Below are 22301 nucleotides of genomic sequence, written 5' to 3'. Positions count from 1 at the left end.
TAACTGAAAATACTGTAAAATCTCTCAAAGCTGATATTAATTGTCGTTGTTTTTCTTAAAACAGAAATTAATTTGCCCAGCCTTTGAACTGATATTCTGTTAGGTTATTTCTGCGCTATTTCGGAATTGACAATACTTCTCACCGCGCAGTTTTTCAGGTGAAAAACCCAGCGTTCAACAGTTAAAGGAAAAGTCAAGGCCTTATTTCTATGCATTGTTTAAACTTTTTTTTTCAGACATACTAAACTCCAGCATCACTGCTTTTGTAATCCACCTTCAAGGTGACAAAGTCAAAGTCCGCAATTTTTTGACTGTTATAACAAATACAATTTTTCTTCGAGTTTCTTAATCAGTAGCCTATGATCTACGCGTTCAATTCATGCCTTACATGAACTAGGTGTCTGAAACCTTTTGGAACAAGACCCCCAGCAGCAGCAATGTTACGTGCTATTCCTTTTTGAGTCTCACTTCTTTCACTTCTATCATCCCTCAATGACGCCAGTTGAAATGTCAGAGGAAAGGTCTGAATAGCAGTTAGGCTTGTGTTGAGTGATTGCGATGGATTTAATTTTTCTGCTCCATCTTCTGCATGTGACGATGCTGGCTACTGCAATAATACTTTTCTTTTGCTGGAATTTAGTTTCGATATGTTGAGCGCAGTTTCTGACCAGATTTAACACTGATCTTTATCATAGCTTTCAACTGATCATATGTTTCCAAAGAAACAATTCAGAAGCTCTTTTTCACTGACTGGTTCTTCAGAGCAAAAGGATTACAACAGAATATCTGTACAATTCTCTTATCAAAAAACAATGCTTTGTGATGAAAGCATATTTAGGTATCTTAGCGAAACAAATTCACTTCTTCAGTAAAGTGACTGTTACTGCTTTGTCGAAAATTCTTTTACTCTCTTAAAACTTTTTTGAAATGCAAATTTTGTCAGGTGACATACAAAATAATTGCAGCCTAAAAAATTGATGCCACACCGCACTTAAATGATGCTTTCAACATCGATAAAGCTACGGTTTTACATATTAGAAAAGTCTGTATGTTCTTCACTCGTAATGGCAGTCAAAGCTTGTTTTTGAACTTTTTTTATTTTTCAGCATATTTGTCTCAGAATGAAAGGAACTTTTCCTCATCGAACTGAACAAGCTATTTCTAATAGTGCAAAGAAAAATCAAATATGTGAGGAGCCTTTTGAGATCTGCCCTTTTGAAAATAACACGAAATTAATGATAACATTTTTTTAATCGACTTTAATCTTGGATCCCTAAATAATTATTTGATTAATGAGGATGCAAGTTGCACAATCTGATTATAAGCTAGCAGGCTTCGAATGAGGAAGAAATCACCATCAAAAAGTCAATCTATCGTAAGATATTAGCTACGAAAACATGATCCAAATTTGTCACAAGTTTCATAAGCTACTTCTGCAGCAAATTGTGACAGATCCGCCTCACATGGATCTCATTTTTTATTTTAAGAAAATCAAAAGATTTAATAACAGCTTTAACTGATTTTTTACATCATTTTCAGACTGTGCGTCTTTAAAAAGTCCTCAAATTCTTCGCGCATAGTAGCTGTCAATCCATGTTTATGAACTTCCTTAATTACTTTCAGCTGGTCTTCTCGAAAATGAAACAAACATTTCCTGATCAAAAATAATAATCTCCTTTCAATAGCCCAAATAATACTAAATTTGAAAGGGCACTTTCCAGTTATATCCTTTTTAAAATCAGACGAAAGTGATGATTAAATTTTTAAACCGATTTCAGTTTGGGATATCTCAGTACTTACTCGAACAATCAAGATGCACTGGCTTATAGCATGGAGCGAATGAGGGAAAAAACAGCTTTAGAATGTCATTCTGTTGTAAGATATTAGCTGCGAAAACTTGATCCAAATTAGTCACGTTATGCGCTACTTGGACAGCTAATTGTGACAAATGCACTGCAAACTGATGGCATGTTAACCAACTGGGCTATTTTCCGTAACAAGTTGAACAGATTCACCTTCTTTCAGCATGGAGGTCACCGTAGATCATGAACCACAGTGAAGCAAATTTGGCAATGTATTCATATCTTCCGCAGTATAAAAAAAGGCCTTTAGAAAAGTGTGGCATGTCGCTCCTCCATATTATTTATTAAGCTATGATTTGGTTGGGCTTAATGTAATTGGAAGCCGATGAGTGGAGACTCCTACACCAGTTTACATGGAATGACTTAGTCTTTTTCTGCCGTTTATCATCGAAAGAATTTTACTGACAAATATCTTCATATGTTATTTGTATTCCCCTTTACTTTTAGTTCATTTTTTCCGTGACTCATTATATTTAATAAACTAAATGTGTGGGCAGTGTCAAAGATGAGCCATATTTTACATGAAATGTATTCGCGGTAGCGAATACGGAAAACCATCAGTTGTATAGACTTTAAATCTTAAACCGAAAATATAACTAGACGTAAAATGTGAAACGCTAACGTCTAAAGCACAATTTTTCCAAATAAAATTTTGTTGGCACTGCAACGTATAACCTCAACAGTTAAACACAGTCGCATGATCAACAAATATATATCACACAACACTAACAGCTGCTCAAGTACTTTTACAGTATCTGCTGCAGTATTATTTCAAGCAATCTGCAAGACACCATACTTAATTTGATGGAAAAACACCAAGAGATTTTTGAAAATTTTTACAAGTGATGATGATGTGGTGGATGACGTCATTCGTGTGCTTAAGGGCCCTTTTAACGATAGTTAGTTTGTAGATTTTATTGGATTTGTAGGGGGCGCTATAATTTGTGATGGTGCTGGCACAGTCGTTATCGTGATGCAGTTCTGTTAAATAGCTATCTGTACTCATAGCAGTTTTTGGCTTTGTGTACTGTGCTTTTCAGCTGAGCTGTATAGGTCAAGTGGATAGAAACGAAATTGTGACAGCAGACGTTGGCTCTTATTAGAGACGTAGAGAACAATCGATAGATATCGTAAACAAAATGGTGGCTATACACCATATCGTTGAGGAGACTTTGAAAGACAAACTACACATACAGCTCTGATTACGAGAATTACTACATTGGGAAAGAAAGAGTTCGAATTACAACTATTATAATCAGTCAAATATAAATAAGAGAAACAGCCTAATTGGCTAGCTTCAATGCTAATTAACTTGGAAGTAAAACGAATCTAGTATCGCAAAACTGGTTTAGAGCTGTAATAGGCATCAACACACAGTACTAAGGGAGAAAAAATTGTCGGAAATAAATCGCAGTTCGTATCGGAACAAACTCCTCAGGTCAAAGTTCAAGTGGAGACTGCTGTACGTCGTTCCGAATGCATATATTTACCGGTAAGAAATCAAATAGTTATCAAAAGAAGAACTTTAACACTTTATCGAAAAGAAAAAGAATCAGTATCGTAAAAAAAAGCACTATAGCTTTAGTGGGGACCATGACGAACACTACAAATCAAAATACGCATATACAGGTTGGTCAGACACAGTCTGAAAAGATTGTAAGGGTGTTGTACGATAGGTTGTATCAAGAAATAATTGTTTCGAAAATAATCGATACGTTTCACCTTTACCAGGTTAGAACTGAAGTTAGGCAATCAAGTCGTTGCGTAGGCCACGGTATCGGCAAACGTGTTCATCGTTTAGTTTCCTAAATCCGAAAAAGAGACCGATACAAAAATTGGACGTCGGACGGTAATCAGGATCGAACTCGGGCCGATGACTGATGAGTCCCGTGCGCCATCATCTACGCTATGATAGCAACTGATTTTGATTGTATCTGGCAGCCGCTTGAATTTGCGGGCGAAACAGCATAATTGGCTACCTTTAATGCTAATTAACTTGGAAATGGCAAAATATAAACTTTTTTTTTCTTAACAATTATTTCTCAGCACAATCTGCCACGTTACAAGTTGCTCAGACTTCCAGGCCACCCTGCATATCTATCGTAAATCGATCAACTATCATAATTCCCTCCGATACGGGAGATGCAGTACTTTGTTTCTCATAGATATCAGAGACTAAAAATTTAATTTCTCTCGAAACTATGAAATTATGACAACAAACAGCTCTACGTAATAAGTAATTTAAAATGGACATCAAGAAATGACACCACAATACCCATTACCATAACGTCACTGGTCAGAACCTACGGTTAGTGTTGCTAATTCCTCTTGACCCGGTCTAGTGATGTGTTCAGTAGGAGTTAGTCAGATAGTTAGCTATTTATTTTGATACCAACTATTTCATCCTGTTTTCGGATTTCTTTGTGTACTGTAGTGATTTTTCAGCTTTAGGTTTAGATGGTCGTCGTAAGGACTATTCATCACACAGAAAATTTAAAACAGCCTCTTGTGAAATTAAAAGCAATGGCGGTAACATTAAGAGTGCAATGAACATTTCTAAAAAAATTTTGAGGGAAGCAGCAACCAAATGACTCTTCATGTCGGCGTGATAGATACTCTAAACCTGAAGATAAACCATCAGACTTTCGAAAAAATGTCATCCAACAAATGGCCGCAGTCTGAGGATGAAATAACTGAAAATGTACGTTTGAAGTACAGCATTGTATGGTAATGAATCACGGATAGGTGGAAAAATGGAACAGAAGAGAATGGAAGCATTTGAGATGTGGTTCTACAGATGACTGTTGACAGTTATGTGGACAGGCAAGATATGGAATCAGGATATTCTCCGCATAATCGGCGAAGAGGGGAACGTACGAAAACAGTGGCAAGAAGAAGGGACAGGGTGATAGGAAATGTGTTAAGACATAAGGGTGTAACTATCATGGTACTAGATGGAGCCGCACATCGTACAAACTGCAGGGGTAGACACAGGCGGAACAAGTAATGTAGGATGTAGGGAGCAAGTGCTGCCCTGCTTTGAAGATGTTGGCACAAAAGAGGAAATATGTGGCGTGCCGCATCATATCTGTCAGAAGGCTGATATCTCAACTAGAAATGTGGAAATTTGGGTTAGTCCACGTCCAAAAGCACCAACTGACCGCGAATTTCCCGTTAGATTCAATACTTATTACTTTTAAGCGAAGACATTAAATTGTGGATGTTGCACAAATACTGTACGACATCCACAGTTTAGTGCTTTCCGTTTATAATTGTGGAGTTTTTTTTTTTAATACTTTATTAACACAATACATCAAACAATATGAAGATACAAAATAACCCACCACCTCAATAATTATGGTTCAAATGGCTCTGAGCACTATGGGACTCAACTGCTGTGGTCATAAGTCCCCTAGAACTTAGAACTACTTAAACCTAACTAACCTAAGGACAGCACACAACACCCAGCCCTCACAAGGCAGAGAAAATCCCTGACCCCGCCTGGAATCGAACCCAGGAACCCGGGCGTGGGAAGCGAGAACGCTACCGCACGACCACGAGATGCGGGCCCTCAATAATTAGTGAGTCTACATATTATACTAGTTGTCACCTAATACACACAGTAAATATACTTTATAGCCGCTATAAATCGTGAATCAGGACGAAGCAGCAATTCGAAACCGATCCTAAAATTAAGTACTGTGAGGAGACAAGGCAGGAAATTTAACACCAGGAATCGGAAAAGGAGGAGCATATCATTTCAGTCTTTAGAGATTCACAGGTATTGCGGCTGGAACAGACAGACTCACATATTCCAGTAATCTAAATGACACTGTATGATGCTTCAGAAGTAATCAGTGCCACAGTCTGAAATGAAGAAGGTATTTGCATCAGAACTGGCATGGTGTGCGCTTAATCTAGCAGCAACTTTACTCTAAATCACTGTAGCGAAACCAAAATTGAAACAGCGCTGTGGAGCTTCATATCGGAAGAACGGTGTCGAGTATAAGTGCCTATTTTTGTGATTGAAATTTTGGCATCTTTTCATGTGTTTTTCAGTTTTGTTGAAATATATTAGTTTTGTCAAACTTTAGTTCTTCGGTATTATTTTTTTGTAATAGTTGTTCTGTTTTATTCATGTATTCCTAATTATTCATTAGCACTATACAATTACGTTTGTCTGCTATTGCAGCTGTTGTCCCGCTTTCCTGAAGTTCTTTTTCTTATATTCTTAATTGTTAGTGCTTCTTTGTCATCTCTCCTTTCGCTTCTATGGATTTCCTTGGTTTGATGAAGCCATCCTTTTTTTGTGTTCTGTCAGTTTTCGAACTAGTCCTGCATTTACGTATATCGTATATGTCAATGTTTTGGTTTTCTTTTTCTTTTGCTACAAAACATTCAGTTTCTATTATGATTCCTTTATGCCTGAATTTGTTAATTCACACTTTTTAGTGTTGTATTTAAGCGCTTTAGCTAGCAAATTCTTTTTCTGCTTCGGTTAGTTGTTTGTCTCTAGGATTCATAACTTTTGAGTAAAGTGTGCGTGTCAAAATGTGTTGACTGTGTGAGTGTGTGCGGTATGTTCTCCTGCAGTTGCTTTCTTGGGAGTATATTTAATTTCCTCTTTGTTCCTTCTGCTGTTGTGTTGATGTTCTCTTAGCTGTTTGTCCTACAAACAGTACAGTTTCTTGTTTGGTTCAAGTTGTTTTGCATACTGTTGCTTAACTGAATTATGTACACAAGATCTCTGTGCTGTTAACATTGATTTCGGCTTTTCTTGAGAATCTCTTGAGAGAACCTGTGTTCGAAGATGACTGCGTGACCATTATGCTGTTACCGAAGTACATCTCACGTACAGTTGATGACTTTTAGATCAGAGAGATAAGGGCGTTTACACTCGTATATAAATTATAATTTTTCTTAGCTCAGCAAGCAGATTGAATATGAAAAAAAATCGATACCACTGGCATGATACAACCTACAATATTCATTGTGCCGTGGCCTGCAGAATGTTCACGTAGATGTAAATGAACGAAACAGTATAGACATAACGATGTCGGAATGCAAATAAGAAGTGCAAAAGGTTTACAAGAAGAAATTAGCGTGTTAAATTCTACCAAATCATAAGAAAGAATAGTCCCACGAGTAACTCCAGGCACACTACAAAAACCAATGTAAAACGCGTAATCACGAAGTAGCAATTGGAATTCCAGCAACTATGTACGGAAACCACGTTCATAGGAGAGATGACTTGTCTACGCAGACAACTAGCTCCATCTTCTCCACTGGCGATCATGGCATCAATCACTAATTAACAAACAACATTTCGAGACATTGCGGCTACAGTTAGTGAGCGTATAAATTCACGTTTGCTACCGAAGGTGTGGCGTAGTGGCAGGTATCGGCGGCTGTAAGTTCGACGTTCAGTCAGTAGCGTCGTTGATGATGTTCCCGGACGTGGTTTCCTATCCTCGATTTGTTCCTCAAGACGCCCTCACCAACCCTTCGAAGCTTGTCACAAGACTTCTAGGCCACCTTTACGGAAAGAAAAGCAGGGAATTCACGAAATTAGACAACTGAAAATAACTTACAGCTCAAAATAAACTGCCCTTCGTTTTTTAAGTCTGCCTGCATACTGCCGTATCCCGGTACCGTCCACTCTTCCAAAGACATGGGCCCCTTCTGTCTCCACCAGCTATCCTACGTCACATCACTTGACAACATGCACAAAGGAGAGGCTCCGTCTGTAGCAAGTCCCAAAGACATCAGTTAGCACCACAGATATCTGTAATGCCATGAGTGACATTCTTACAAGAGAATAATGTCAATAACCAAAGTGAGCAAAGATATTAAGTTAAAAGATACCACTACAGCGTTGTACCTCCCATGTATCAGAAAACTAACAGACATACACCAATCAGTGGCTAGACCATCTCTCCAAGTTTGTACTCGTAATACACACCACGGCGTAGCTGCAGAGCCACCACTAGGGGGCAGGTGTGTCAGAACATGCAGACGAATCATTTCGTTAAATTACACTACTGGCCATTATAGCTGCTACACCAAGAAGAAATGCAGATGATAAACGGGTATTCATCGGACAAATATATTATAGTAGAAATGACATGTGATTTCATTTTCACGCAGTTTGGGTACATAGATCCTGAGAAATCAGTACCCAGAACAACCACCTCTGGCCGTAATAACGGCCTTGATACGCCTGGGCATTGAGTCCAACAGAGCTTGGATTGCGTGTACAGGTACAGCTGCCCGTACAGCTTCAACTCGATATCACAGTTCATCAAGAGTAGAGTGGTGTATTTGTGACGAGCCAGTTGCTCGGCCATAATTGACCAGACGTTTTGAATTGGTGAGAGATCTGGAGAATGTGCTGGCCAGGACAGCAGTCGAACATTTTCTGTACCGAGGAAGGCCCTTACAGAACCCGCAACATGCGGTCGTGCATTATCCTGCTGAAATGTAGGGTTTCGCAGGGATCGAATGAAGGGTAGAACCACGGGTCGTAACACATCTGAAATGTAACGTCCACTGTTCAAAGGGCCGTCAATGAGAATAAGAGTAGACCGAGACGTGTAACCAATGGCACCCCATACCATCACGCCGGGTGATACGCCAGTATGGTGATGAATACACGCTTCCATTGTGCGTTCACCGCAATGTTGCCAAACACGGATGCGACCATCATGATGCTGTAAACAGAACCTGGATTCATCCTAAAAAATGACGTTTTGCCACTCGTGCACCCAGGTTCGTCGTTGATTACACCATCGCAGGCGCTCCTGTCTATGATGCAGCGTCAAGGGTAACCGCAGCCACGGTCTCCTAGCTGATAGTCCATGCTGCTGCAAACGTCGTCGAACTGTTCGTGCAGATGGTTGTTGTCTTGCAAACGTCGCCATTTGTTGCTCAGGGATCGAGACGTGGCTGCACGATCCATGCGGATAAGATGCCTGTCATCTCGACTGCTAGTGATACGAGGCCGTTGGGATCCAGCACTGCGTTCCGTATTACCCTCCTGAACCCACCGATTCCACATTCTGCTAACAGTCACTGGATCTCGACCAACGCGAGCAGCAATGTCGCGATACGATAAACCGCAATCAAAATGGTTCTGAGCACTATGCGACTTAACTTCTGAGGTCATCAGTCGCCTAGAACTTAGAACTAATTAAACCTAACCAACCTAAGGCCATCACACACATCCATGCCCGAGGCAGGATTTGAACCTGCGACCGTTCGCATTTCTCCTCCTTACACGAGGCATCAGAACAACGTTTCACCAGGCAACGCCGGTCACTGCTGTTTGTGTATGAGAAATCGGTTGGAAACTTTCCTCATGTCAGCACGTTGTAGGTGTCGCCATGGGCGTCAACCTTGTGTGAATGCTCTGAAAAGCTAATCATTTGCATATCACAGCATCTTGTTCCTGTCGGTTAAATTTCGCGTCTGTAGCCCGTCATCTTCGTGGTGTAGCAATTTTAATGTCCTGTAGTTTAATTCGTGACAGCAGATGGGCAACCCGATGAACAGGTTACATCTTCCTTGGTAGCAACAATGACTTGCACGTTCGTTCTCTTCCATTAATGTTGACGTTCGGTACGTCTCAAAAGGTGTCCATATTGAGCACCGGTAAGGGAGCGATGCTCTGTCAACTGCTATGTGTCTATTTTCGTATGTGTTTAGTTTCCACATAGTTCTCTTACTTAGTACTTAGGAATAAACGTGTAGAGACAATGCCACAGATAGTAAAAAAAAAGACAGCGATTGGTGTAAGTTTTTGTAGTCTACACAGACTTAGGTGTTGACTGACAGTCATACACTCCTGGAAATTGAAATAAGAACACCGTGAATTCATTGTCCCAGGAAGGGGAAACTTTATTGACACATTCCTGGGGTCAGATACATCACATGATCACACTGACAAAACCACAGGCACATAGACACAGGCAACAGAGCATGCACAATGTCGGCACTAGTACAGTGTATATCCACCTTTCGCAACAATGCAGGCTGCTATTCTCCCATGGAGACGATCGTAGAGATGCTGGATGTAGTCCTGTGGAACGGCTTGCCATGCCATTTCCACCTGGCGCCTCAGTTGGACCAGCGTTCGTGCTGGACGTGCAGACCGCGTGAGACGACGCTTCATCCAGTCCCAAACATGCTCAGTGGGGGACAGATCCGGAGATCTTGCTGGCCAGGGTAGTTGACTTACACCTTCTAGAGCACGTTGGGTGGCACGGGATACATGCGGACGTGCATTGTCCTGTTGGAACAGCAAGTTCCCTTGCCGGTCTAGGAATGGTAGAACGATGGGTTCGATGACGGTTTGGATGTACCGTGCACTATTCAGTGTCCCCTCGACGATCACCAGTGGTGTACGGCCAGTGTAGGAGATCGCTCCCCTTACCATGATGCCGGGTGTTGGCCCTGTGTGCCTCGGTCGTATGCAGTCCTGATTGTGGCGCTCACCTACACGGCGCCAAACACGCATACGACCATCATTGGCACCAAGGCAGAAGCGACTCTCATCGCTGAAGACGACACGTCTCCATTCGTCCCTCCATTCACGCCTGTCGCGACACCACTGGAGGCGGGCTGCACGATGTTGGGGCGTGAGCGGAAGACGTCCTAACGGTGTGTGGGACCGTAGCCCAGCTTCATGGAGACGGTTGCGAATGGTCCTCGCCAATACCCCAGGAGCAACAGTGTCCCTAATTTGCTGGGAAGTGGCGGTGCGGTCCCCTACGGCACTGCCTAGGATCCTACGGTCTTGGCGTGCATCCGTGCGTCGCTGCGGTCCGGTCCCAGGTCGACGGGCACGTGCACCTTCCGCCGACCACTGGCGACAACATCGATGTACTGTGGAGACCTCACGCCCCACGTGTTGAGCAATTCGGCGGTACGTCCACCCGGCCTCCCGCATGCCCACTATACGCCCTCGCTCAATGTCCGTCAACTGCACATACGGTTCACGTCCACGCTGTCGCGGCATGCTACCAGTGTTAAAGACTGCGATGGAGCTCCGTATGCCACGGCAAACTGGCTGACACTGACGGCGGCGGTGCACAAATGCTGCGCAGCTAGCGCCAGTCGACGGCCAACACCGCGGTTCCTGGTGTGTCCGCTGTGCCGTGCGTGTGATCATTGCTTGTACAGCCCTCTCGCAGTGTCCGGAGCAAGTATGGTGGGTCTGACACACCGGTGTCAATGTGTTCTTTTTTCCATTTCCAGGAGTGTATTTTCACTACGTGAATTGAGGATGTGCCTTATGCATGCACACCGTTCAAGATAGCTGTACGTTAGTAAAATTAAGCCCACTACATAATAAACTGAAATGTAATAAATTTAGGAATAGTAGAATGTGACAACTGTGTTGCCGCGCAGTGCGGACGGGTGGGACGCCAGACACTTCAACCGATGCGAGCTGCAGCGATGTCGGCGACAGCAGCGGCACTCCGGAGAAGCTGGCGCCGGGCCTGCGCTGCGCGGGCGACGCGTCGGCACACCCCAGCGGTGGCGGCGGCGACGGCGAGGTGCGGCCGAGGCGGCGGCAGCGGCGGAAGAAGGCGCGCACGCAGCGACAGATACGCTCGTACGCGCGCTACGTGCGCTCGCTCATGCGCACCATACACCCCAGGAGGCGCATCTCCAAGGCCGCCATCGCCGTCATGGACTCCTTCCTGTCCGACATGCAGGCACGTCTCTCGCTGTTAAAACACCAGTACATCTAGAGTGGTCATCGAACTGCGCCCCGCCGGCCTAATCAAGAATTCGTGCGGCCCGATGTTCTAAGCCATATTTTATAATAAAATGCATCGCCAGCTAGCAGCCCATTCCAAAAACGCCTAGTAATGTTATGAGCTTCCTAAAAGCGTAGTTTTCCTGTTTAGTTACAAAAAAAAATACTTACACAGGCAGTAATGTGTTAAGACGTAATTAATTTTAATTGCGTTTGGTAACTTCGGCCTTGAGCTAGTAAGCTGGTCGCCTCAGAGAGGTGAGCAGCGCTACCCCTGAGGGAATAGAGGATGTGAGAGTGGGATGGTTTACTGTTTGTCTTCCAGTGCTGACAACTCATGGGCGTGCGCAACTCTTACCGATGAGTTTTTGTGGTATAAATTTTGACTTAGAAGTAATCTGGATTCGTGAATACACATTACAGAGACAGTCGTCTCCATAGGCTGTATAACCCGTTCAGTTTACAATTTCCACTTTAGTTGGGCACGCTGCCAACTGTTGACGTGCGTTGCTATAGGTTGTTTCGGATGACGCACGAACGGTACAACTGCGCTCATTGACAATGTAGCACAGTTCGTGAACTTTACTTTTTATACGTGCAGCAGATAAAACAAGTGTACATTATGTTAACACATTCTTGTATTTACAAGCAGTCGAAATGAGGAATAATAATATAAAACTGTTGTATTACAATCGAATAATGCAGCTGTGAGTGCGTTTAGGAGCAATGGTACATTCGCTTTTAATCTATGCTTCTGCAGGAAATGAAAATAAAAGAAACTTGTTTTACGATCTAATAAGTGAAACAAACGCGTAACACGTTTTCTACTAACACATTCTTCTACAGAGAATCGTGTAAAATTTAAAAAAAAAACTTGTGTTTTTGTATGTAATAATTGGGCGTGCAGAATATGAAAATACTGTCGCCGTTACTACATTATTCTGTAGGAAATGATAGAGAAACTTTGGTGTAGGATGTAGTAACTCACAGAAAGGTGCCTACTGAGGGCATCGCCTTTTGAAATCGTGCAGACGGTGATGTATGTTGAGGTCCTAGGTATAACATCCTGGATCGATTCACCCCAGTGGGTCTTCGTTCGGAAGAAATGGACGAAGAACAATAATTTTCGCAACTTCACGCGAGAATGTATACTAATAAAAGAAAAAAAACACGTACTGTCAGCTGAAGTAATGCAGACGTGCCAGTGGACGCTTAATGTGCAAGAGGTTGTGCGTTCAAATCTTGTCAGGTGCTATGACTCTTTCTTATTTTCCGATCTTTCTGGAAATGACTTCGATAACTATATTATTAAATCTGCCTGTGAAAACTACATTTGTGACCGCATTACACAATCAGAAGAAACAGATTAATCAACTTTTGTTTTTTAATCAGTACATCGGCATTTTCAAACGTTTAAATATTACGATGGATAAAAAAATAATTAAAATCCCATCACTAGGATTCCAAATGAAAAAACAAAGACAGGAACAAAAAATTTGTCTTAATGAAAAAACTTAATTCAATGTTTTCAACAACATTTAATCCATGTGTAAGGGCAGAACACCTAGTCTTCTGCAAACAATTCTATCTCATCTACTGACTGGATACAGCTGTTGCCGATGTCCGAAGCCGCGGTCTCTGTCTAGTCTGAATCTGCCTCGTCCGATACATCCTCAGAATGAGGCAACGAAATTTCACACTCACTGTCTGACTAAAGTTGAATAATGACGCTCTCAATATCTTCGTCCATCAGCGCGTCTCTGTGCCAGTATTCGCTCATTATAGTTATCATATTATCACTGCCTTCTTCCTGTCGTCTGTCGTAATGCTCTCTATTTAACCCGTTGTCATTTGTTTATGGTGGCAAAGGGTAGTGCTGCTGACGTCGTTCGATGAAACTTTCTGTTTCATTTTATTCCCGTTAAGTTCGATGGGGTTCAGAACACAGTTGTAGGGTAGAGGGAGTAACACTGTGAGCCCTTTACCGGATTCCTTTAGTACTCTATCTATCGTATATATTGCCACCGTTTGTGATGTTTCACAACTTCCAAGAGTTACTTGCTTATTACATTTGCATCTACATACATCCTCTGCAAGCCACCATGAAGTGCGTTGCAAACGGTACCCTATACCACAACTGGACGTTTCCTATTCCATTCACGGAAAGAGCCTCCGTATGAGTCCTAATTTCTCGTATCAAATCTTCGTGGTCCCTAGCGAAATGTATGTTGGCGGCAGTAGGGTCGTTCTGCAGTCAGTTTTAAATGCCAGTTCTGTAACTTCCTCATTAGTGTTCTTCGAAATAAATGCCTTATTCCTTCCAGGGATTCCCACCTGAGCTCCCGAAGCATATCCGGAACACATGCGTGTTGATCGAACCTACCGGTAACAAATCTAGTAGCTCGCCTATGAATTCCTCCGTGTATTCCTTCCGTTATACCTGGTGCAGATCCCAAAAATTTGAGCAGTACTCAAGAACACGTCGCACTAGAATCATATGTGCGGCCTCATTTACAGATGAATCACACTTTCCTAAAATTCTCCCAATAAACCAAAGCCAACCAGTTGACTTCCCTACCACAATCCTCACATGCTCTTTCCATTCCGTATGGCTTCGCAACGTTAATCCCAGATATTTAAATGATGTGACTGTGTCAAGCAGGTCACCGCTGACATGCTCCGCAGGCATTAGCTGCGATAGATACTGGGGAAAACATCAGACATGGCCCGAGGGCCAATGCTTTTACGTGGAAGTTGTGGGGAGTTTCGGCAGGCACCGGGTCTCTAATAAAAGCTTCTTTTACCTTTAAAATTTTTCAACTATATTAACTTGATTGTAAAATAGCAAGTGAACAATCGTTATCATGAACAGCAATATCCTCAATATATTTTCTCAATGAAAGTTCCTGAAGTATTTTTTTAACAGATGAAGGAACAGCTCTCGGAATCAATATACAACGCTTAAAACTCAAAATCCCTTTCGAAGCAAAGGAAAAATACAAATTGCTTATCGCAAGGTTTAATAAAAGATCTAACGCCACATGACAATACATATTTTTTCTAGATACCACTTGCGATCTCTAAAGGTAATAAAATATTGATCACAAAATTTTGATTAAAACAATAACTTAAATGCAATGATATCTGATTACTATCAACGTACACTCAAACCCGTAGACTACGATGCGCATCTTATCACAAAATATTTTCCTTCCTTTTAAACACTTTATACCATAAACCTCCCTACATGTGATGCATACTACATCCTACATCTACATCTACATTTATACTCCGCAAGCCACCCAAAGGTGTGTGGCGGAGGGCACTTTACGTGCCACTGTCATTACCTCCCTTTCCTGTTCCAGTCGCGTATGGTTCGCGGGAAGAACGACTGCCGGAAAGCCTCCGTGCGCGCTCGAATCTCTCTAATTTTACATTCGTGATCTCCTCGGGAGGTATAAGTAGGGGGAAGGAATATATTTGATACCTCATCCAGAAACGCACGCTCTCGAAACCTGGACAGTAAGCTACACAGCTATGCAGAGCGCCTCTCTTGCAGAGTCTGCCACTTGAGTTTGCTAAACATCTCCGTAACGCTATCACGCTTACCAAATAACCTTGTGACGAAACGCGCCGCTCTTCTTTGATCTTCTCTATCTCCTCTGTCAACCCGACCTGGTACGGATCCCATACTGATGAGCAATACTCAAGCATAGGACGAACGAGTGTTTTGTAAGCCACCTCCTTTGTTGATGGACTACATTTTCTAAGGACTCTCCCAATGAATCTCAACCTGGCACCCGCCTTTCCAACAATTAATTTTATATGATCATTCCACTTCAAATCGTTCCGTACGCACATTCCCAGATATTTTACGGAAGTAACTGCTACCAGTGTTTGTTCCGTTATCATATAATCATACAATAAAGGATCCGGTACAACATACTGGATTGTATCGCTTAAGAAGCCTTCGAGCCAGTCGCATATCTGGGAGCCTATTCCGTATCCATTTAGTTAAGAATCCGCAGTGGGGTACCGTGTCGAATCCTTTTCGGAATTCTAGAATTAAGCACTTTCCCTGCTGCTCTTCGTCCATAGCTCACAATATATCATATGAGAAAAGAGCAAGCTGGGTTTCGCACGAGCGATGCTGATTCGTGGACGTGAGCTTTTCAGTGGCTCAAATGGCTCTGAGCACTATGCGACTTAACTTCTGAGGTCATCAGTCGCCTAGAATTTAGAACTAATTAAACCTAACTAACCTAAGGACATCACACACATCCATGCCCGAGGCAGGATTCGAACCTGCGACCGTGGCGGTCGCTCTGCTCCAGACTGTAGCGCCGAAAACCGCACGGCCACACCGGCCGGCGAGCTTTTCAGTCTCTAGAAAATTTACTATATTCGAACTCAGGATATACTCTAGAATTCTGCATCAAATCGATTTTGAGGATATTGTCTGTAATCCTAGTTAAATCCGCACCGAACGGAATTTTATGCTTAGTCAACCATGATTGTATATCTGCTTTAGGAGAAGATGTGTTAGGCGCTTTATTTTCGTGAAGTCAGTGGTAGAGTGCTTTGTATAATATAATACATCCATATGGAATATTTGATATTAGTCGCTCTTACAATCGTTTTACATAATTTCCATAACCGAGCTAGGTGGCGCAGTGGTTAGCACACTGGACTCGCATTCGGGAGGACGACGGTTCAATCCCGCGTCCGGCCATCCTGATTTAGGTTTTCCGTTATTTCCCTAAATCATTTCAGGCAAATGCCGGGATGGTTCCTTTGAAAGGGCACGGCCGACTTCCTTCCCCATCCTTCCCTAAACCGAGCTTGCGCTCCGTCTCCAATGACCTCGTTATCGACGGGACGTTACACACCAATATCCTCCTCCATAATTTCCATTATTTATTTGATTATGATAATCCTCCGATGTTGATCTAGAACCATAGATGAGCTCTAGTGCTCAGTGAACCCCACTTCTCTTCCAGCATGAAACACTATTGCTCTTTATTCAGAAACTTCATTTTTCCGCACACCTGGTACGTCAGTATGCTGCCAACATGTACTATCTGTATAGTGTGTTTGCACCCATGTTCCATCAGTATAAACTATGGGCAGAAACCCGTTTTTCGCACGTTTCTCTTGATGTTCTAACACAGGGTGCACACCATACTATGCCCTCCCTCTCATCCAGAAATATTCGTCTATTGTTACATCTTTTAAAACTAAACCCCAAATCATCCAAATTTTTCCACAAAGTGGTGCGTTTCCCAGTGAAATTAATGTCTGTATCCTCCTTTACCCAGTTGTAAGCGCCGCGCGGAGTAGCCGCGCGGTCTAGGGCCTCTTGCACGGTTCGTGCGGCTCCCCCCTTCGGAGGTTCGAGTCCTCCCTCGGGCATGGGTGTATGTGTGTGTGTTGTCCTTAGCGCAGGTTAGTTTAAATTAGATTAAGTAGTGTGTAAGCCTAGGGACCGATGACCTCATCAGTTTGGTCCCATAGGAGCTTACTACAAATTTCCAATTTTCCAGTTGTAAGGCTTTCGAAGAGTGGATATTTCTGTTTTAAAGTCGTAATATTCCAAGGATTTCTTTTTCAGTGAACAGTTATCAAAGTCGTCGAGACACTCCGTTTTCTTGCTGAGTCTGTTCTTCCTTAGTGCCACAGTTTTCTGACGACTCCCTCTGGCTTTCTTAATATCGTTAACAATACTACGCACTGCCCTTTAACACTCTTTCCTACTGCGGTTGCTGCTCTCTCCAGAGCTGTTTTGTAGCGGCATCTCGACAGAATTTAACTATGTTCTTAATAAAGACTTTTCCGTCTGAGTGTACTCTTCGATAACGTATATTTTCACGATGGCGGTCCATTCTGGCAGGCTCTAACAGTATACAGCAGTAGTAACGCACTATGACCATAACGTGACTGTACAATGCCAAGCCGCGGCCGTCATTCGCGTATCGCACCTTCGGTGCCGTCAGTATGTAAACAAAGCTTAGTTCCGCGTTCTGCCGTCGGAAATTGTAAAATGAATAGGTAGTACTTACTTGTAACAATTAATAAAATATTATACTAAGAGTTTTACAACTCAACACAATGAATAGAACAAATATGACATTCAAAAACTTTCATAAACATTTGTGATCGTGTCTGGTATCGCAAAGGCGTTTAGATAGCAGTACAATTACTCACACAAACAACACAACAACAGTTCGTCAGGCAGTTACAGTCTCACAACTTTGCGGGCGCTGGGAATGGCACCAGTATGAAACAGGATACAGTCAGCACCACTTGTTCCGAATAGTGGCGACTTTTGATGTTCAGTAGTTGGAGACCAGCGGCCACCATATCGCGTTCTTGCTATAGCTAGTCTATTAAGGACTCATGTTGTTGTTGTGGTCTTCAGTCCTGAGACTGGTTTGATGCAGCTCTCCATGCTACTCCATCCTGTGCAAGCTTCTTCATCTCCCAGTACCTACTGCAACCTACGTCCTTCTGAATGTGCTTAGTGTATTCATCTCTTGGTCTCCCTCTACGATTTTTACCCTCCACGCTGTCCTCCAATACTAAATAACACATTGATTTATGTAGGTTGATAGTTAACAAGATGATCGGTACACACGTGGCCAGAGGTTTCGCTCCACAATGTCAGTATTGGCTCTTGTGCAAAAAAGTTGGACGATTACTGCTCTATACAGTCATGAACGTCGAGTCCCATACTGTCCGATGATCTCTTCAAGCGGTTGAGGAAAGCAGAAGGCGTTTCAGAATGATACATCCGATAACAATGCCGGCGCTGTAACATGACACTACCGAATTTGTTTATACATCTGTTGAAGTTACGCGGTTAAGAACAACATTTTGTGTTCAGCCACAAATGTGTTCAGATATTCAGGACGCTTCCATATTTATCAGGAACCGATATTGTGGAACTGTATTGAACGCCTTCCTGAAGGCAAGGAATATGAAATCAATCTACGACGGTGCGGATTTCGTGTATGACAAAAGCGAGCAGATTTTAGAATGAATTTTCCCTCTGCAGCAGCGGAATGTACACTGATTTCAAACAGTCTCACACATTAAATTTGTGTGGAACTGGGAGTCGAACGGGGATCACGACCTTGGGGGTAAATGCTCTTACGGAGTGAACCATCGAGGCACGAGGCACGAATCGCCTTTAAAGTTTTACTTCTGCCAGTACCTCCCTCCTACCTTCAAATGTTCAATGAAATTCGCTGCGTCAGTAAGATCATGTAAGGGGAAAAGCAAGTTTCCTTATCGAAACCCCGGTCCAGTAAGCAATTTAAATCCGAAAGGGTGTTTCAGATCAACTGAAGAGTTAAACATTCTGGAAACTATCGACTAGACTGTGGCTAAGCACTTTCTTCGCACGATCGCTCTTTCCGGATGCCCTAGTCTTGCAAGGTTGCGAAAAATTGTGTGAAGTTTGCAAAGTAGGAAAGATGATATGGCCGATATGAAGTTGTAGCGTTGTGCCTTGATCCGCGTGTGCGTAGTTCATTACGGAAGGCGAACTACTCGCTGTTGAGACGAATGTCGTTACACGTATTGCCAAATGCACTGAGGTTGACGGACATCATTTTGAGCATTTATTGCATTAATATGATATTTACAGGTAAACACGCTGTAACAGCATGCGTTCTCAGAAATGATAAGCTCTCAAAGGTACATGTATCACATTGGAACAACCGAAATAAAATGTTCAAACGTACCTACGTTCTGTATTTTAATTTAAAAAACCTACCTGTTACCAACTGTTGGTCTAAAATTGTGTTTGTGACTATTATAGCGCCATCTGTCACAAAGCGAAAAAAGTGGTACAACTAAAACATTCATATTTCTTTACGTACTACGCGAATATGTAATAAAAAAATGGGGGTTCCTACTTTAAAGAAAGCAGTTGATATCCGTTTGACCTATGGCAGTGCCATCTAGCGGGCCACCCATAGTGCCACCTGGTTTCCCCCTTCAAGCTTAAACAAGTTTCGTTCTTGGTAATTTTTTCGTTTGATGTTTATTTCGTGAGATATTTGGTCCGGTCACTATCAATGGCCCACCCTATATATATATATATAGATATATATATATATATATATATATATATATATATATATATATATATATATATATATATATATATATTCAGAAGTCAAATCTTAATTAGCCAAAACATGTCGATGCCATTCTCATAAATTCATGAGGAAATGAAGTTTGAAATTTTCCAAGCGTCTTCAAAACACAAGAGTAAAACTACCTTTCTGCAGGTACGCAGACCATGTCGTACACAGCTAGCCTGCCACGTAGGGGTTCTGGGTTTCTTTCCTGGCTGATGCAAATATTTCGACAAACGCGCATTTTTTACAAGCATTAAGCCTGGGCCACTGATGTGGAAGATGAGCACTCTTCCACAGAACCACGCGGCCTGTCGAAAACGAATTTAAAACCCGATTTAAATGAGAATTTTTGAGACTTGCATCGAACTACGTTGGAGAAGTGATATTTGAATTCTGAACTTCACATAACATCACTATGAAACAATAAAAGAATCAGACTGCCATGCGCTGTTCCTGTTATTTGGGTCGATATGTGCAACTTACTTTCTGAAATCCGTACTTAGAAATTTTAACGTAAATATCAGTGAAATGATACAAAAGTACTCAACCTCACTTAAAAACTGGACAAACAAGTCGCAGCTAGGCAGGCATACAGATAAAGGCCGCAAACGATTCGTCTGATTGGATCGGGATTCCGTGCTATCAGCAATCGATCATTCTGATTTGTAATTTGCCCACGCACGAGCAGCCTGTCGCTTGCGTTCCACGATCGTGTGTGAGGCCCGTTGCAGTCCCACAATCACCATAGTCGGCAGTTGCAGTTAAGGCTGACAGAGTGACTGTGTGCGGCAGGTGCGGCTGAGCGAGGAGGCGCGTCGGTTGTGCCGCAAGGCGGGCCGGCGCACGCTGAAGGCGTCGGACGTGTGCGCCGCGGTGCAGCTGCTCCTGCCGGGGGAGCTGGCGGTGCACGCGCGGCGCGAGGCGGAGGCCGCGCTGCAGCTGGCCGCCGCCAGCAGAGCCACTGCCGGCGACAAGGCGGGGGCGGGCACCAGGACGCGCTCCCAGTCGCTGCCGCCCTCCTGACCTCCCGTGTTCCCTCTGTCTGTGTCTTACTGTTGTGCGTCTTGTTCTAATAAAGTTAACTAGAGTTAGGCAATCACTCTCTTTCTGGACTATCTCTCCACAGCGCTCCCGTGCAGTCGGGTGGAGTACCACTCGAGTCATCGCTCAGAGTCAGAACACTCTTAAGGACCCCATACACATTCAGACGAGCCTGGCCTCCTATCCTTCCCCCCCCCCCCCCGAACCCGCTCTACCCATTGGGTATGCCCGTACCCCTTTCGCCAGTGTGTTGGTGATGGGTACAACTGGCCCTAATTCATCGCCTATACAGGGTGTTACAAAAAGGTATGGCCAAACTTTCAGGAAACATTCCTCACACACAAATAAAGAAAAGACGTTATGTGGACATGTGTCCGGAAACGCTTAATTTCCGTGATAGAGCTCATTTTAGTTTCGTCAGTATGTACTGTACTTCCTCGATTCACGGCCAGTTGGCCCAATTGAAGGAAGGTAATGTTGACGTCGGTGCTTGTGTTGACATGCGACTCATTGCTCTACAATACTAGCATCAAGCACATCAGTACGTAGCATCAACAGGTTAGTGTTCATCACGAACGTGGTTTTGCAGTCAGTGTAATGTTTACAAATGCGGAGTTGCCAGATGCCCATTTGATGTATGGATCAGCACGGGGCAATAGCCGTGGCGCGGTACGTTTGTATCGAGGCAGATTTCCATAACGAAGGTGTCCCGACAGGAAAACGTTCGAAGCAATTGATCGGCGTCTTAGGGAGCACGGAACATTCCAGCCTATGACTCGCGACTGGGGAAGACCTAGAACGACTAGGACACCTGCAATGGACGAGGCAATTCTTCGTGCAGTTCACGATAACCCTAATGTCAGCGTCAGAGAAGTTGCTGCTGTACAAGGTAACGTTGACCACGTCACTGTATGGAGAGTGCTACGGGAGAACCAGTTGTTTCCGTACCACGTACAGCGTGTGCAGGCACTATCAGCAGCTGATTGGCTTCCACGGGTACACTTATGCGAATGGTTCATCCAACAATGTGTCAATCCTCATTTCAGTGCAAATGTTCTCTTTACGGATGAGGCTTCATTTCAACGTGATCAAATTGTAAATTTTCACAATCGACATGTGTGGGCTGACGAGAATCCGCACGCAATTGTGCAATCACGTCATCAACACAGATTTTCTGTCAACGTTTGGGCAGGCATTGTTGGTGATGTCTTGATTGGGCCCCATTTCCTTCCACCTACGCTCAATGGAGCACGTTATCATGATTTCACACGGGATACTCAACCTGTGCTGCTAGAACATGTGCCTTTGCAAGTACGACACAACATGTGGTTCGTGCATGATGGAGCTCCTGCACATTTCAGTCGAAGTGTTCGTACGCTTCCCAACAACAGATTCGGTGACCGATGGATTGGTAGAGTTGGACCAATTCCATGGCCTCCACGCTCTCCTGACGTCAGCCCTCCTAACTTTCATTGATGGGGTCATTTG

The 22301-nt window shown here is 43.2% G+C and overlaps 1 protein-coding gene across 1 annotated transcript; it reads left to right on the top strand.

Moving 5' to 3' along the window:
- The first annotated feature begins 3455 nt into the window (after positions 1-3455).
- LOC126209063 (uncharacterized) lies at positions 3456-20795 on the top strand. The gene is made up of 4 exons (XM_049938892.1): positions 3456-3491; positions 11450-11607; positions 16157-16166; positions 20565-20795. Exons 1-4 carry the CDS (start codon positions 3456-3458, stop codon positions 20793-20795), a joined length of 435 nt encoding a protein of 144 aa, XP_049794849.1.
- Positions 20796-22301: the final 1506 nt, after the last annotated feature.

Source organism: Schistocerca nitens, chromosome 1 (assembly GCF_023898315.1).
Source record: "Schistocerca nitens isolate TAMUIC-IGC-003100 chromosome 1, iqSchNite1.1, whole genome shotgun sequence".
Lineage (NCBI taxonomy): Eukaryota > Metazoa > Arthropoda > Insecta > Orthoptera > Acrididae > Schistocerca > Schistocerca nitens.
Note: the sequence above shows the minus strand (reverse complement) of the source record. Positions and strands in the feature narration are given on the sequence as shown.